The 16,482-nt window shown below is 40.0% G+C and overlaps 1 protein-coding gene across 9 annotated transcripts in view; it reads left to right on the top strand.

Annotated features, from left to right (window-relative positions):
- MEIS2 (Meis homeobox 2) overlaps positions 1-16,482 on the top strand; it is a 173,958-nt gene that overhangs the window by 151,919 nt on the left and 5,557 nt on the right. For all 9 annotated transcript variants that reach the window (XM_064424114.1, XM_064424120.1, XM_064424118.1 and 6 more), the window contains one exon: positions 15,466-15,524. In XM_064424114.1, coding sequence (XP_064280184.1) covers positions 15,466-15,524 — 59 coding nt within the window. The remainder of the gene's footprint in view (positions 1-15,465; positions 15,525-16,482) is intronic.

The following is a 16,482-nucleotide window of genomic DNA, read 5'->3' as shown; positions in this document are numbered from 1 at the left end:
ACTAGAGTTAAAATTGCTGATGAGATGGAACAAGCCACAGCTGCAGCTACTGCAGATTGCTTGGCTAACAAACTAACAGTAAACAGAGTATTGTCTAAATGAAGTTCATGTTTAGTATCTATTTATATATATGGGTTTAAACATGGCAAACAAAATTGACAGTGAACCCAGAGCAACATTAATCTATCACACATTCTTAAATATGAGTTTTACTTCTTGATACTCCTCACACATTCATTCCCACTACCCCAAACCCACATGTATTTCGTAGTGTTTCTAGTGTTCTTTTTCTCACATCTTCAGTGTCCACCCCTTTTTCTATGTCCACTTCAACAAAACATCTCTTTTGCTTCTGCCTTCATCTCTTCCCACCTTGACAATTGTAGTCCCCTTCTCCCAGGACTCTAAGTCACAGCTCACCATCCCTTCTTAATGTATCAAATGCTGATGCTTCACACACACATCAAAAAAAATCACCACCTACTTTAGGCACTTCAGCAACCTTCCTCCCTCCTTTTCTGGATCAATTTCAAAATTCTTTTCTTTAAAAAAATGTTGAAACATATTTCAACATAGTATGTTTCAACCCCATTCTCCTCTTTTCTCACTTTGTCTAGTGCTGTCCTCCCCTCAGTTCAACAATCTCAGTTGAAAAATATTTCCTTTCTACCATAGCTCCCATCTAAAGATCCTTTCTGTATCTAAAGAGCCTTTCTGTATCATTGGCTAGCCATATATTTTCTCCGTTGCCTGTACATACCTCTTAATTTCTCTCCATGGAAACTGGTTTGGGACAGCATTCATGAGGAAGATTAATACTGTATGGCATGCTTAAGCAGTTATTATAGGTCTGTGCTATATTGGAAAAAAACAGAGCATGATCTTGGTAGCACTTGGAATAAATTTGGTAGAAGGATTAAATAGGGGGTTTTGGTCTGGATGCAAAACATGCTCCAAAAGATTTTCTTTCCAGTTTTTATCTGGTTTTTTTTACTACACTTGAAAATTAAGTGCAGGCACCTATCTTAGCTGCACACTTTTGCATTAGATTTGTCCTAGCAATCAGGTATATGGAACTGTGAAATTTGGGGAATTTCACATTATGATGTTTTCATATTTATTCTTTTATAGACCCTAGTTTCTTGAACTAAAGGAATAAAGGTCCTCTAGATTTTTTTTTTGGTTTTTTTTTTGGTTGTTTTTTTTTTTTTGTTACTGGGAACACATGTTATCAGGCATTAAAAATTAGGCAGCTAACTGGACCACTCATTTCAAAAAAACTGATTAAGGGACATTCATAAAATTTTAGAGCTGGATTTTTCAACTCAGACTTCTGTCAAAACCCTTTTAGAGCACTAATTTTTTCTTTTCCTATTGACCACTATATTTGTTTTTACTTATTTCACTGACCATAGAGCTAATGCACGTACTGAAACATCTCAGAGAACTCAGGTGAGACACCACAGGCTATGCTGTCTTAGGCTAGAATTTACTAGGATTAAAACATATGTGGCATTACTAGGGCCTGCTAAACTTCATGTGATTTATAAAGATATAAAGCATAGCTTTTTTCATTAGAATGATGCTAAAAAATTTGTAGATGATACTATAGTCACACTGGAAAGACTGATTATAACAACTGGGGAAGAATTAAGAAAAGGAAATGGAAACTTAATTCTCCCTTACTAGTCAATCTGTATGGGTGTCTGCATTTGTAATTTGTAAGTTTTCTTCAGTTTGAACAATGAATTCAAATAAAAACTTGGATTTTGTTCCATTTATAGTTAATTTCTTATCAAATTAATTTTTAAATTCTTCTGCATGAAAGTACGATGCTGAACTATTTCGTTTGAAGATGCTGCCTGTGAATTTGGTGCATTTTTTCTCTTTTTACTGTCTTTTTTTGTTGTTGTTGCTTGTTTGTTTTACATAATATTTCTATTGATCTTAAATTTTGTGTTTCTTTCAATGGTTGGTTAAAGACACTGTAAAACTTGGCTTGAACTTCTTATGAAAGAGTTATTATAATACTGGCTTATGAACTAATTAAGCCACAATAAAAGACCTGTGTAGCATATTTTACAAAATATTTCCTCATAAATATATATGTATCTGTTAGATATATATCACATTTGCGTTGCATATGAGTGTCAAGCACAAACCCTGCAATCTTTAATTTAAGTTAATCTTTAGCTTTTGCAACCTCTGAATTTACCAGCATCATCTAGTTATTATCTAGTCCCAAGAAGCTTAAGAACTTTTGGTCTACACACACTTTTTTCCACTGCTTAGAATGGGATATAATTGAGAAATTTGGAACTGTAACCCTAGCAGTACCATAAAGTGAGATATTGCTCTGTCCATGGTTATTTTATTATATAAAGGACCTCCAGGACAGAGTAGGAACACAAATACATATACAATGACAGATAGGCAGTAACCTGTTCCACAGCAATGCAACTTTCAACACAAGATCAGCCTTGCCTCAAGGGCCAAACTTCCCCAAGGGCCAAACTCAGCCAAAGTTCTTGTCATACATCAGCCATACCAAGCTTTACACAAAAGAGTCAAATGGGGTAGAGGGAGTACTATCCCCAATGGCTCAATGGCTAGAAAATTCACTTGTTAAATAGAATATATGTTTGCAGGACTTCTCTTTGTCTTGATTTAAATCAATGTCTTAACTGTTCCAATTGAGTTGAGTTTCTCAGTCAATGGGCTATTGAACATAATGCTCCATCTTTACTCTTCTTCACTATCATGCCTTTCTTGTTCTTCTGATTTCCAGTTCTTTTGTGTACGTAACGACTAGTCACGAGAACAAAATTAATTAAGAATATGGGCTTGACTGTACAGCCTCTTGGTTAAGACTCCAATTTCAGATGTGTGAAAGTTAAGTGCTGGTTAATTATGGGTGTAAAATTGCTTAATTTGGGTGGAACATCTTCAGAACATGAACTGAAAGGGCTTTGTTTACTGTACTGACTCTGTGGGTGATTCAGATACTCTTTTAGAATATGATGGAGCCATGCTCATGTCTGTGTTCCAAACCAAGCAGGATAGGGAGGTAAAACTTGATCTCCTTCTTTCCAGATAAAAAGTCAAATAATAATGGTGTCAGCTAAAAAGGAGAGATATTTATCTCTGTTATTATAAAGGCAAAAAGGCCTGTCCTAAGATGTCTGTCTTAGGAAGGTGTCTGTCATAGGTATCCTGACGGGACATAAGTGTCTGACTCAGAGACTGAGCATGGTTACTGCAGAAAGAACTGGCTGTTAGGAAACACAAATACAAGACAGCAAAAATGATGGTGGGATGGGATCTTAAAAAGTAGACATCTACATGCCTAAAGAGCTTAGGTATTTTCAGGGTTAAGTGAAGGCTTTTTTTTTTTTTAATCAAAAAAATGTAGTTAGGTATCTAAGTCCACCTTCTGGTGATTCCTGGAACATCTAACCAGAGACAGAAAATTCCTTGAGAGCAGATCACCTACAATTTAGGCATTAACGTCAACACCCATTTGCTAGTATTGCCTTCTAACTCAGAAATTCACTGAACATTTGGGATGAGCTTTTCAGAGCCTTTGATGATTTTGATAACAGAACTTGATAATTTTGAAATTTGCCTTATACATCTGAGTGCTTTACTTGACCAGGATGAAGGGACAAACATTGATGGACATGTCCCTGCCATTACCAGTTTTGTGGGCTTAAATGCAGGTTTATACACATATTCTTGGATGCCTTTACCCCTATGTAGTGTAGGAGCAATTAGTGAAATTCTGAAAATTAAACCTCAACATCCTATCAGTCAGAACAGTCAGAGCTAATATTGAAATCCATCAGCAACCAGTTATTAAAATTATGTAAGATCACACACAGTTTCCAAACTGCTCTCATAAAGAAAGAAAGGTAAATATTAGATAAGTTATATAGATTGGGTTTAATTTCATGACAAATATCTCAATTGTATGCAAAAAATGAGCTAGTGGAACACAGTACAGAACTAGCCAGTTTTGACTGAAGAAATGCATTTCAAGTTTCTTTCTGTGGTAGGATTTAATTTTCAAATTAGCTACTTAAGTGGCAATGACTGCATGAAAAAAAAAATCTCCAGCTACCCATCCTTTAATAAAAGAAAGAAAAATACATTAGAAGAGCTCTTCTTAGCTGAGAAAGCCAACAACTGAAACATGGTGCACTTGAGCACAGCTTCTCCAATACTCTGCTCTGCTCATAAGCCAGCTGAGTACTGAAATCAGGAGAGCCCAGCCCTTCAAATGTTTTAGAAAGAGCAAACACTCAAGGTTTCAGTCCTTGCTTGTTCGGAAGACAGAAGCTTGTTCAAAAGAGCAGAGAGACAAGAAATGGTGTAACATCCACATATATGTCCTCAGTCACAGCATATCTCACCATCTAGGACCCTTGCAGAGCACCAGCAAGATTTATCACTGACTTGCAAGCTGTACTTTGCAATTATCTCTGGGGAGCCAACAAGGCAGGCTAGGGAGCAAGCCTGAGCCCTGGAGAGATGAGGGTCAGAAAATACGACAGCCTGGAATACGGAGTGATAGGCTGAGGACACAGCTCCACAGAGTTTTTCGGTTTTTCCATCCCAAACCATTTGGCTTACAAGTAAGACACAAGCATCCATGAAACATGCTCATATGTAACAAACTCTTAAAAATATTTTCAGAACATTTCCCCCTGATTCATGTGGAATACAGAGGACACAAGATGGGAGGAGAGATAGCAAAAGTTTCACCAGTATGAGACTGTATATTTACCTCTTAATTTTAACATACTTAATATACTTGTCCCACACTTGTTCTACTACTAGCTCATCACTGTGAAGCATGTATTCCATAACATGGCAGGCTGCAGTCTCATGGTGTGTATGCTGTTGACACATTTTTAACTACTAAGACATTAGACCCTCTGGTTTGATGAAGTCTTGCCACTCGTATTGTAAAAATTGAAGGGAAAATATTTAACATCTGCATCTACAGGAAGAGAGATTTACATAAGCAGAATCTCCAGTACCCAGACAGTACAAAGAGCAAAACACAAGGGATATCAGCATGTAGATATTACTGAGAGGTTATTAGGTGTATCTGGATAAGAGCTATAACTTGGGAAAGGGGGAGATGTATTTATACATAGTGTATTATTTATGCCCATTACTTCTAATTGCCTAACTAGTTCTCTTTCCTCTCACGTATACTTTAGTACCCACCAACCAAAGAAAGATGTCTACAGCTAAATATCTGCCAATTATTATGGACTTTTGCTTAATATTCTATTGTTCCACTGACAGCACAGTTTTTAATATATCATTTTATACTATCCTGTACATCATCATTTTCCTGCCTCCCTTAGGGCTCTGGCTGTAATAGTTCTTATTTATTTGCACAAGCTAACATATATGCAAAAGATCTTGTAGTCATGATGTCGCCCCCACCACCCTCACCTCGTCCCATCTTTTTTTTTTCCAACCCTTTTTCATCTGTTTTTAAAGTTACAGTATAAAGAAACGTGAACACAGCATGTGTGTGGACACAAAGCAGGGTCAAACAGCTTCTCTCCTCTTCAGCAGCGTTATACTGCAGCCTTTTACTGTGCTCTGTAGGTTTGGGTTTTTAGCTAACAAACTTGAAAACAGATCATAAGGAAAATAAAGGAAAACCCTCTTGCTATACCAAGGGGTGAGGCAGGACTTTACTTGTGTAGTAACAAATCACCTCACAGAATCTGATCAGCACCTTCTAAAAGAACGAATGGAGCATTGACTCTGGGCAGGCAGTGCTGCAGTCTGGTTAGTTGCATCAAATGCTATTTCTTACTGAGTTCTTGTTCCACCAAATGCTTTTTTTGAGGAGACTGCAGCAGTATAAGCTGGAGGTGCTTGCAAGCGCATCACTATGTCTGAAACAGAACAGACATCTTCAGGATCCTAGTTTTCGAACTTTTAGTAGTGTTTCAATAAATATATTTTGGCTGTGTTTTTTTTTTTTTAAGTGGGCTCTTTGGATCCAATTTCTTGACATTCCCTGGTTGACAGGTAGAAAAACACACGGTTTGTTTTTTTTCCTTCAGATTTTAATAACAATGAAAAAGTGTATAAGCTTCGTGGTCAAGACAGGACAGTGGGTACAAAAAATAGTTATCTTAAGGCAAAATTTACTGTTAGGGAAAATGGAACATTCCTTCTGAACTCACGAACTGGTAGTGCATGTGCAGGTTGGTTGTAGATGGTTGCTACAATAAGGCTTCTTTCATACAGGTGTGTTTATGCCCCAGGCTTGCTGGCCACAGTCCATTCCATTTACAGAAGCTGAATTAAACAATAACTACCGCATTGCAAAAAGAAGAAGGAAAAAAAAGGTGAGCGTCAAAGGAGATGCCTGAGAGCTTTGTTAGGGCCAAGAAAAACCCTGTTGCAGTTGTCAGAGCTTGTTGATGTTGCAGAGAATGGCACTTTTTTTTTTTCTGCTGGATTTTGTGGTTCTGCCTTAGGAAAGAAAGTAAAATAGAACGGAAGAACAAAGTCCTACTCTATAAATCAGCAGCTGCTCCTTGCCAGATCAAAGGAGTGACATTTTTGCTCCTGGACTACTTGTCCACTTTAGGTGCTTGACAGACAGCTAACAGCTGGCCTGTTACATAGTATAGGAGAGTTGGGCTACATCTTCTTCAGAGTAGATGACAAGCTAATCAGAGATACCCATAGCACAGGACATGTGAGTGCACCTTGATCTCTTCAAACATACCCACTACATAATTGCATAAACACCTTTATGCATTTTTGGCAAGTTGCTACTTAGGTAGTTTCCACTGAGATGCAAAAGGGAGAATTAGTGCCTTAATCTTATTTGATCAGGGAAGTTAAACAGATGTTAAATTTGTTGACAACTCTCCTTTTCAGTCAATATAGAGTTGATTTTCAAAAATTAATATGTTAAATATTGAACAGTTTAAAATAGGTGTAAAGTATTTGAATGTGATATTATTCAAAAACTACACTTTGGGTTTTTCTTAAGTTACCTAAAGTGAGGTCCCTCAAATCCTGATTGCATTCTCAAGACTGTTGGAGTCTAATTAGTTTTGAAAATCTTTTCCTAGGAGTTTAAGATGACAAATTAACACATCTTTAAATGCATGAGTTACTTAAGATTTTAGAGGAGATTTGTTTTCTACCTTTAACATGAGTTTCTAAATGCTAGCAAATCAAAGTGCATGCCAAATTAGCTGAAATTGTATTTAGCATCTCCACAAGACATATGTATACAAACACGGAATTTTAACGTCAGTAGTAAAAATTTCAAAGTGATTCAGTTTCTAGTTGATTCCCATCTGCAATAAATCAAGTACAGGATGAGGTTAAATGCTATGCTTGTGTCTATTGACTTTACATTTTATCTGTAAGATATGAATAGCTAAGGAAGTATGTCTGTTTGTCTCCTCCCTTCCTTTCAAGTATCTTTAAAAGATCATTTTTACGGTGCGTGGTAAAAAAAAAACATATATGAGCAACCTGATGGCGCTGTCAAAAGAGGAACAGCCTCGTCGGGCGTGTGTTCTGCGGTTTCAGGTGGCATGCACCAAAGGGCGCTTGTTTCCCACCAGGAGCCAAGGGGGAATAAGGAACGATACTGTTCCGATTAGGTGGAGGTTTGCTGGGAGCTCCTGAGGAAACCCGTGCCCGCCGGGGCGGTGGGGTGCGTGCAGCGGCGCTCCCCAGGCACACCGCGCCGGCCGCGAGCACGGGCGGGCCGGGCCATGGCGCGGCCCGGCTCCGCGGGGGCAGCGGCACCCCCGGCCGGCAGCGGAGCTCTGGCCCCACCTCATGGCGCCCTGCTGCACAGCGGGAGGCCTCCCCTGGGGCCACCCAGGCTGGACCTCGAGGCCAGCCCAGTTCTGCGGCCGGGAGCCATGGTTCTTCCCTGGCTAGCGCTGCTGCTGCCGACCCCATGGAACGGCTGGATGCGGCCTTGGCGCGGGTCTGTGAGGGCTGCGGAGCTGTGAGCGCTGCGGGCGCGGGCCGGCGGTGCTGCGGGGTGCCGGCGTGGTGGGGAGCCCCATCCGCGGCTGGAGCCTTTCCTTCCCTGCCGGGCAGGCCCCGCACACAGACCCCTGTCCCGGGGCAGGCCCCGCACACAGACCCCTGTCCCGGGGCAGGCCCCGCACACAGACCCCTGCCCCGGGGCAGGCCCCGCACACAGACCCCTGTCCCGGGGCAGGCTCCGCACACAGACCCCTGTCCCGGGGCGGCTCCCCCGGCTTGTGCTGCGGTGCGGGTGCTCCCCGGGACAGCCACCACGGCTTTCCTCGGCGGAGCCAAATGGCTCCTCCGCGCTGCCAAGGAGTAATCTGGTAACCGAGAGTTACACGTTGAACGAGGTGGATTTTCCTCTGAGGTGAATAGATGCGCGTCTTGCCAATTCTCATGATTTTATCGCAAGGCTCAAGTTATTTCATGTTAATTCGAGGTCCCAGCTCCAGGAGACAATGGTTATGTGAGAATCTTACCAAGTAAGTTTCTAGATCTTGTGGCTGAGAAGAGCGTTTTTAAAATGTGGCGCAATGACTGAAAAACTCGCAAAGTAAACACTGGGAAGAGTGCTGTTTAAATTTCTGATTTTTTTAGGACAGTCTCACAGTTACAGGACGAGCAAAATCATGATTTCCAACAATTGGCAGCTCCAAATGGCAAGACGTATTTTTAGGAAGTCGAACATAAACATGGAAGATGCAGCAGAAGTCTTTGGGATGGTTAGCACCCACCTCAGGCTGCCTCAGGCACCCAGCTAAATTGTTCTCTTTCATCTTCTGGAGTCTTCACCAAACGTAGATGATGACTTAGGTCCTTTGAATCACACCTTTGACAGATGTGAGGTGTCTGAATAAGCTTTAGAAAGCCGGTGTAAAAAGTCCTTATGACCCCCTTCTCTAACACGGCTGTCCAAAACTAGGTGAGGCTTTGCCAGGGAATAAACCTGCCTGTCCCTCCTGCATCCTCTCAAAAGTAATTGCATAACTGACTCCATTTCTTAATATTCATGACTTAGGGAAGCCTTATTTAGATGGCTCATTTCCAGGTGACTAAGTCAGCTTTTTTAATTTCCTATAAGGAATGCAGCAAATATCAGTTGGTAACCAGGTGTGGCATAGATTCAGTGAAGCATAAACAAGGGCTTTTTCAACTATTTTTGTACATACACATACTGCCTAAACCTAATTCTGTCAATTTAGAATACATAGTGGAGGGAGAAGTTAAATAAACTAAGACAAATAGATTTTACTTGCTCAGATTAAAGTTTAGGTTATAGACAAAGACCGCTGTAAAGGCAGGGGGTAGAAATTGATAAAAGTGTTTCTGCAAATTAGTCTTTTCTAATACATTCTTTCAGACTGTTCTGAGCAGCTCACAACTTTTAAAATTATATTTTCAGCTTGGCAAAGAAGTAATTTTCTAGGGTACTTAGGAAAACATATTTTGTGACTCTTTCATTGGTTATTTTCACTTCAAAATTAGGGCGTTCTTGGGCAGCAAGGGATCAGTGTAGCATATGCGCTTGAGCTAAACACTGACATGTGCATAGTCCAAATACTGAAATATCATTTAGGCAAGGATTTATTTCCCCATCCAAGGTGAAAACATTTGGATTACTTTTTAGAATGCATTCTTAGACTCTTACTCAGCAAAAACATTGAAGCAGGTGCTTAGACCCCATTTATTCTTCAAGCTCAGCTCCCATTTATGGAGATTTAATAAGAGTTGAGCTTCTCATCTGCACTTGGCAGGTTTCTGAAAAATCTTGCAAGAATGTTCCCCTGGGCACCTAAAAATTTTTTAAAAATAATTTCTTTTATTCAGATGGCAGCAAACAATTCTAGCCCCAAATTAGTGTTGCTATTGTCATTACTTGTATTTTTATTATGTCTGCGACTAAGTCTGTGACAGTGTTCATTCAGTACTTCTGTCCTTTTCAAGTCTAAGAGCAAAAGCGTCTTGGGCTAAAATTGAGTCAAAACTTTTTTTTGTCATTAATCCTCTTAAAGAACTGATTGTGAATTCATCTCACAAATTTGTTTATTTCTCTGGTTTTCACATAAAGAATTGAGAACCGATTTATGCAGTGGCTGGTTTGTTAAATAAATTCAATATTTTAGCACCTCATTTTCTGGGATAGATATTTTAAGTGGAAATCCAGATTGAAGACTGACACTGAAGTTTTGCGTTGTACATGGTGGCTCCATGTTGTTCCTCAGTTTCTCATGGGGAGCAGTCTACGCTGCCAGGGTGGGAATGGTTCAGTTTGGCATCAGTTCATCTCAGAGAAGATATTAGACATACAGACAAGTGATGGGAGGTAAATAGCACTCTCTGCTTGAGTTCAGATGAGGCCCCCAGTTGGGAACGAGTTATAGTTTCCTGAGCATTCATGTACTTCATCCTTCTGAAACAAGACGTGTTGTGACCTTACACACTTACAGTGAATTTTCCATGATAGCCATAAAGTAAAGCTGAAGATTTCTGATTCTGATTGCCGATCAGTACAGTCACTAACAGTTCATTTCAAGAACTGATCTTAAGCAGATTCAGTTATGATGTGGTCATGGTGTTTCAAAATGTATGTACACTATATATAAAAAAGACAGTAGAAACAAAATTATTTTTGAGTGTGCCAGATTTGAAGAAGCAGATTAAGAGATCACTATTTGCTATTTACTCCCTTTGCACTTTCCAGAAATGTCTCTGTGATTTTATCAGAACATTATTTTATTATAAGAATAAAATATATTATGCAAATTGGAATTTAATGTCATTTGATATTACTTGAGATAAAATATGATAAATATATCAAGAAGATTAATTACAGGGCTTCCTATAAAGTACAGAATGCATATTTATTTTGGACAAAGAAAACCAAGTCTCTGTTTGAAGAGATGTGATTAAATGCATATATTTAGATTATATTGTCATGCTAATTATCAATGGTAGGAACCAATTAGGACTAGTGCTACCAAATCACCAGACTAGATTGCATATTCACTAGTGCACCTTTATTGCTCTACTGGGTTTTGCTGTAAGCAGATAAAAGTGAAATCACTTCCTTTAAAAGTCCATGTTGTTGTACATTTTGAGTCAGATCTTGCTTATTTGTGCTTTCATGAACTGTCCCGCAAAAGTAACCAGAACTACTTGTGTGAGAAAGACAGACTCTGCCTATAGGGAAGAGATGTGGCTGCTTTAGCTAGCAATTAAAGAAAAAATACAAGATGCAAAAAACCTTTTGATTCAAATGGCTATTGTATGAATAAGCAAGGTTGGTAATCTGTCATTTGCAAAATGCTGGGAGTGAGTTTTTTATTGAGCCTGCTATGTCAATGACATGTATTTCTCAGCATTACACACCTCATTTATCATTCTGGAATGAGGACCAAATACCATATGAATGTAGAGTTTGTGAAGGTATTGCCTCACAGCCCTGGAGGCTGATGACCCCTCTTTATCTACGCAGCAGGTAAGGCACAAACAGTGGCAATGTGAGCTCTCTTTGCAGTCCCCTGCCAGTGTGCCTGACTGTGAAGCTGGGGGAACAAAGGAAAGATAGCATATGGATAGCAGATTGTAGGAGCGCTGAAAGAGGACTGAGGAAATCTATGTTGGGTGTGTGGCTCTGCCAAAGATCTCTTGTATGACTTTGGCCTTGTCACTTAATCTCCTTCTGTCTCTGTTCCCCTCTGCAAACAGGGAGAAGGCGTCTCTCCTCTCCCCCAGGCTTTGCCTGGAAATCTGTTCAGACTGAGTTCTCTTGGACAGTGTGCTTGTGAAGCATGGGGTGAAGTAATATTGAGCTTCATTGGGTCCTCTAACTGCTGCTATCATCCAAATAATAGGAATTACTATTAAGAGCAGAGAAACAAAGAAGTCCATGTCTTTTTGATAGATTTTACTCATCTTTTCAGGCCATTCAATCTTTGGCCTCTGGGTGAAGGGTATGAACAAGGTAAGCAATTAGTGTCAGGAGCAGAGCTGTGAATTCTTCTTTTATAGGGTTCCAAATAATATTGAAAACAGTGGCATTGGTGTTCTCTTTTTTCACCTGTCTCTTAATGCCTTTTGAAGACGTTTGTGCCTAAATAACATCAGTGTTTCTGCAGCACAAACTGAAGTGCTGTGCAAAAGGCTGTATTTTGCTTTACTTTGGCCCTGGATATGACTCTCCGAGGGATTCAAAAACAACCCTCAAAAAACGTAAAGGCTTGGGCAGGGGCTCTGTTTTCTACGTCTCTATTATGCACTGTGCATATTTATGGGGCAGTATAAGGAATAAATAATAATGCACAAACGCTGCATTCTATGCCCTTGTCTACCAATTGTGCTGATGCATTACATGATGTAGCTACTGCTAGTGAAACTAGGATTGGATTGTTAGCTTCACCTGAAATGTATGTCTGTTTTGCACCTGCAATCTTGCAAATATAAATAATTTCATGTGTCATTTTTCAGACATACCCACTGGTGGGTATAACTGATGCTGTTTATGAACAAGATTTTTCAGAGGAGCCACAGAAATGGAATTTCAAAATTACCTGGATGCCTAAAGCCAATCCTGTTCTCCTATATCTTTTCAAGTATACATCGATGTATCTTCTCTCTAGATTAAGTTGTTGCTGGTCTAGAGGACATTGCTTGCACCTGCTGTTATGCAGATATGCAAAAGAAAAATGGAGAAATAATGAAAGCAGAAATCAAGCCCAAGAGCTATTTCTCACAAGTTTTAACTGGAGAAATTGTTTGTTTGGTTGGGGTTTTTTTGTTTTGTTTTGGTTTGGTTTTTTGTTGGTTTTTTTTTTTTTTAGGAAAACAAATATGGAGTACTCACTTTTAGGGCTTGAACTCCCATTTCCAAAACAACTAGTGAATTGCCTCTAGGTAGAGTTTGCAGTGAAAGACTGGGTTTTTTTCACATAAGGCCACACTCTTCCGAGAGTGAATGGCTGGGCAAGATGGGGTTTTTAACACCCGTCCCAAAGGTTTGGTCTGTCGAATATGTAAGCTTGGAGCACAGTACCCCAATCTCTGTGCTCAGAGGTAAAGCAGATGTTACCTGAAACCCTTAAGGATGTAGAATTTTCTTAATGCTCTGCCTTGTTGTGCGAGCCCATTGAAAGAACACTTCAGAGGGCACCCATTTCTTACTAATGTAAACTTTCTGAGGAGTATCCAAACATATGACCTCTGGGTGAACCTTTAACCTTCCCCTTAATTATTTGTTTGAAGACAGTGTGGAGTTCTCCTGCTGAGAGCCAAGGCCCATAATGCTTCGCAGCCCTGTGAGCAGGGGTGTGTATGCAGGGAAGTGAAGAGGGACATAAATAAGGGGACCACCAGATGTAAATAATAAAAGTGGTTGGGGTTTAAATAAAAAAAAAAAAAAAAACAACGAAAGAGCAATTTGGTTTTCCTGAAGACTGGCCTGACTGAAGAAAAGGGGTTAGTAAGATGGAAAGTGTGTGCGTGTGTGGGGGGGTGTTTCTGTGATTTTTTACAGGCCTAAATAAGTGTTCATTGCATTCTTTAAAACCTTGCCATCTGTATACACCATTAGAAGCTCGTAGGAGAAGAGAAAACAGTCTTATCAGGCTTTCCTGTTAATCTCTATTGGCCTTAACTTTAGCTGATAAAAGGCGTGCTGGATGGAGGAGGTTCAGGTCAGGCTCCATTTGGTCAGCACAGCAACATTACTGGAAAGTAACTCAGCAAATAAGTCCTATCGGGGACCTTTGTCTCTGAGGACGGAAACACACTTCAAAAATCACAGAACTGGCAGTGATGCCTTCACTGTGCCACAGTCAGAAGGAAATAAACAAATATATTGACTGTGTCTGAGTTTTTATTTTAATAGCTGAAGTCATGACTAATTCTGAGGCAGGATGACATTTCTGACAACTGAATGGTACTTTTCCGAAAGAATAAAGAATGTCTTTTGGATGTAAACAGAAAGATGCAAAAGAGCCCTTTAGTGTTACTTGTAGCATTTATGCATCTGTCTAATGAAATTTCCACCACTGTGATTACAGGAGATGCAATCGAAGGTGTGCCACCGTCCTTTATTATCTGCGAAGGAATTTAACCAGAGGGTGGGAGGGAGTGAGGGAAACATGACAAAAGGCCTTGCAGAGTTGATGCTATATAAAGGCTAGCAATTTACTAAATGAGCAGATGAACTTAGTTTTCAGTTAACTGACTGAAAGACTTTGCTAGGCGTTGGATCGGGCCCAATGGCAATTATTGGAGGCTGTTTTGGATGATGGGCATGTTAGTATTTCTGAAGAGGATTAAACGCTAGTATTCGACTTCATTAGCACTCCTTAAGGGTCACCAGGCGAAAGCCTGAGCTGTGAAATAGCACACAAAACCTGCACGAAGGCTCCAAAGTGTTCTCAAACACAAAGAGAAGGGACAAAAACAAGTGTGGCTCCCGAGTGATAGAAAATTGCCCTGTTTTCAAAGATATTTTGTGAATAGGCAAGTTTTGAAATTATTTTAAGGAAATTAATTTAGCTTAGCTTGTGCTGATGTGGATTGCTGCGCATTAGCTAATAAGAAATATGCAAGCACTTATTTTTGGATTACTAGCAAAATTAAATCCAGGCTCCGCAGCCAACTAACTGCCTTTACCAGTGCTCAAAAGCCTCGGCAACCACCCCAGTTTGAGATTAAAAAAAAAAGGTTATTTTGGGCCTAATATTAACCACATGTACCTGTGAGTGCGGGTTTCTAACGAGTTGAAAGGTGCCTGAGTTGAGGGCAGGCAGGCGGTCGCCTTGCACGGGGTGTCCCCGCTTGGACACAGAGGTGGCCCCCAGCTGGCACTGACCTCCAAACGACCCTTGCCTTTACAGGCTCCAACTGCAGGAGTTGTAGAAGAGCAGAAGTCTTTCTGGGCCGGCACTTATTGCTGCTGCGCTGGTGATAAAACTTCAGACAGCCTAATTGATGGCTTTGCTGACCTAACGATACCTTGTGAAAGCACGGAGTGGCAAAGCCTGGTCCTCATTTATGGCCAGCTGCAAGGAGAGCTGGATCCCTAAGATGGAAAGGGGAAACGAAAGTCTCCCAGCCTGTGAACTTTAACCACGATCTGAGCCACTTAGAAGAAGTTAAAGAAACAATTGTCTTTTAACACAAGTTTTCGGTCGCATTTACTTGTTCAAAGCCTTCTGGCAAATCCAGCTTTAAGCTGGCTAGTAAGATAAGCGTGTTACCAGTTACAATTTCTGAGCACTTAGAGGAAAATCCTTTAAAGTGAAATTATACTCTTTTTAAAAAGCAACGTGAAGCAAAACACATTTCCACAGCACGCTAAAATCCTGTCACTTTTAAAGCAGAGGTGTTCTCAAAACAGAGAAGCAAGCTGATGAAAGGACTTCTATTCTTTGTATTCTGTTGCAGGTTTATTAATGCCAGAAGAAGAATAGTACAGCCTATGATTGACCAGTCAAATCGAGCAGGCAAGTTCCAAGTAGTATCTGTATTCAAGTCCCACAGGCGCAAATCCTCATCAAGTTATTCTTCAGGAGTCCCATCACCTGGTAAATAAATGCTTCAACCAGGCATTCTGGGAGATTATTTTTTTTTTCTTATGTCCCCAGAATTCCGCTGTAGGAAGCAACTTCGCTAATTGGTGCTAATTGGAGATTTCCCACCCTGACTCTACTGAAACTGCTTTTTATTTTCTCTCTGAATTGGTAATTGGGTACAAGTAGTAGTGCCACAAGCAGTTTGTTTGACTGTGAGCTCTTGAATTACTCATTGCTTGTCTGCATCCAATCAGCAGGACAATCTCATTTTCTTGCTACCCACAACTCCTTGGTGTATGCATTGCTTTTACTTCTGGAAGGCGAGCTGTAAAACTCATTGTATCCATTCATTTGCTTTGACTATTCACAATATGCTGCTAATGTGGCGTGGTACCATACCGCCAGAAAATATTAAAATATTATTACTTTTGTTTAAGAATGCACCAGATATGCTCCCAGTGAAACATATGATTTTTATAACAATACCTTTTCTACATTTCTATTAAAGCATTTAGAATATGTAACACTTTACACAACAACTGGTACCATGTTAATCATTCCACTTTCTAATATGCATTTCCTCAGCATACAAGGGAGTTGTGGTTTCCTAACATGAGGTTATGGGATAAAACTGTTCTCCATGTGGTGATGACTGTTGTCACTAACAAAGGCTTTAACTTGATGGTGATTTCGCCTGCTGCTTCACTTTAAAGGTTTTTGAAAGGGTTATTAAACCTTTGGGAAACTCTTCCCATGTAGCATTAAATTTCTTTTTCATTAACAGGTAAAAAGGGGGAAAACACTAACTCAACTAACCATGCAAAACATTTAGCCAAATGCAGTGTATACATAAATAGGAAAAGCCACATCCAGAATTTCCCTACTCTTT

This window comes from Passer domesticus, chromosome 6 (genome assembly GCF_036417665.1).
Source record: "Passer domesticus isolate bPasDom1 chromosome 6, bPasDom1.hap1, whole genome shotgun sequence".
Lineage (NCBI taxonomy): Eukaryota > Metazoa > Chordata > Aves > Passeriformes > Passeridae > Passer > Passer domesticus.
The sequence above is the reverse complement of the archived record's forward strand: the minus strand, read 5'-3'. Positions and strand labels throughout refer to the sequence as shown.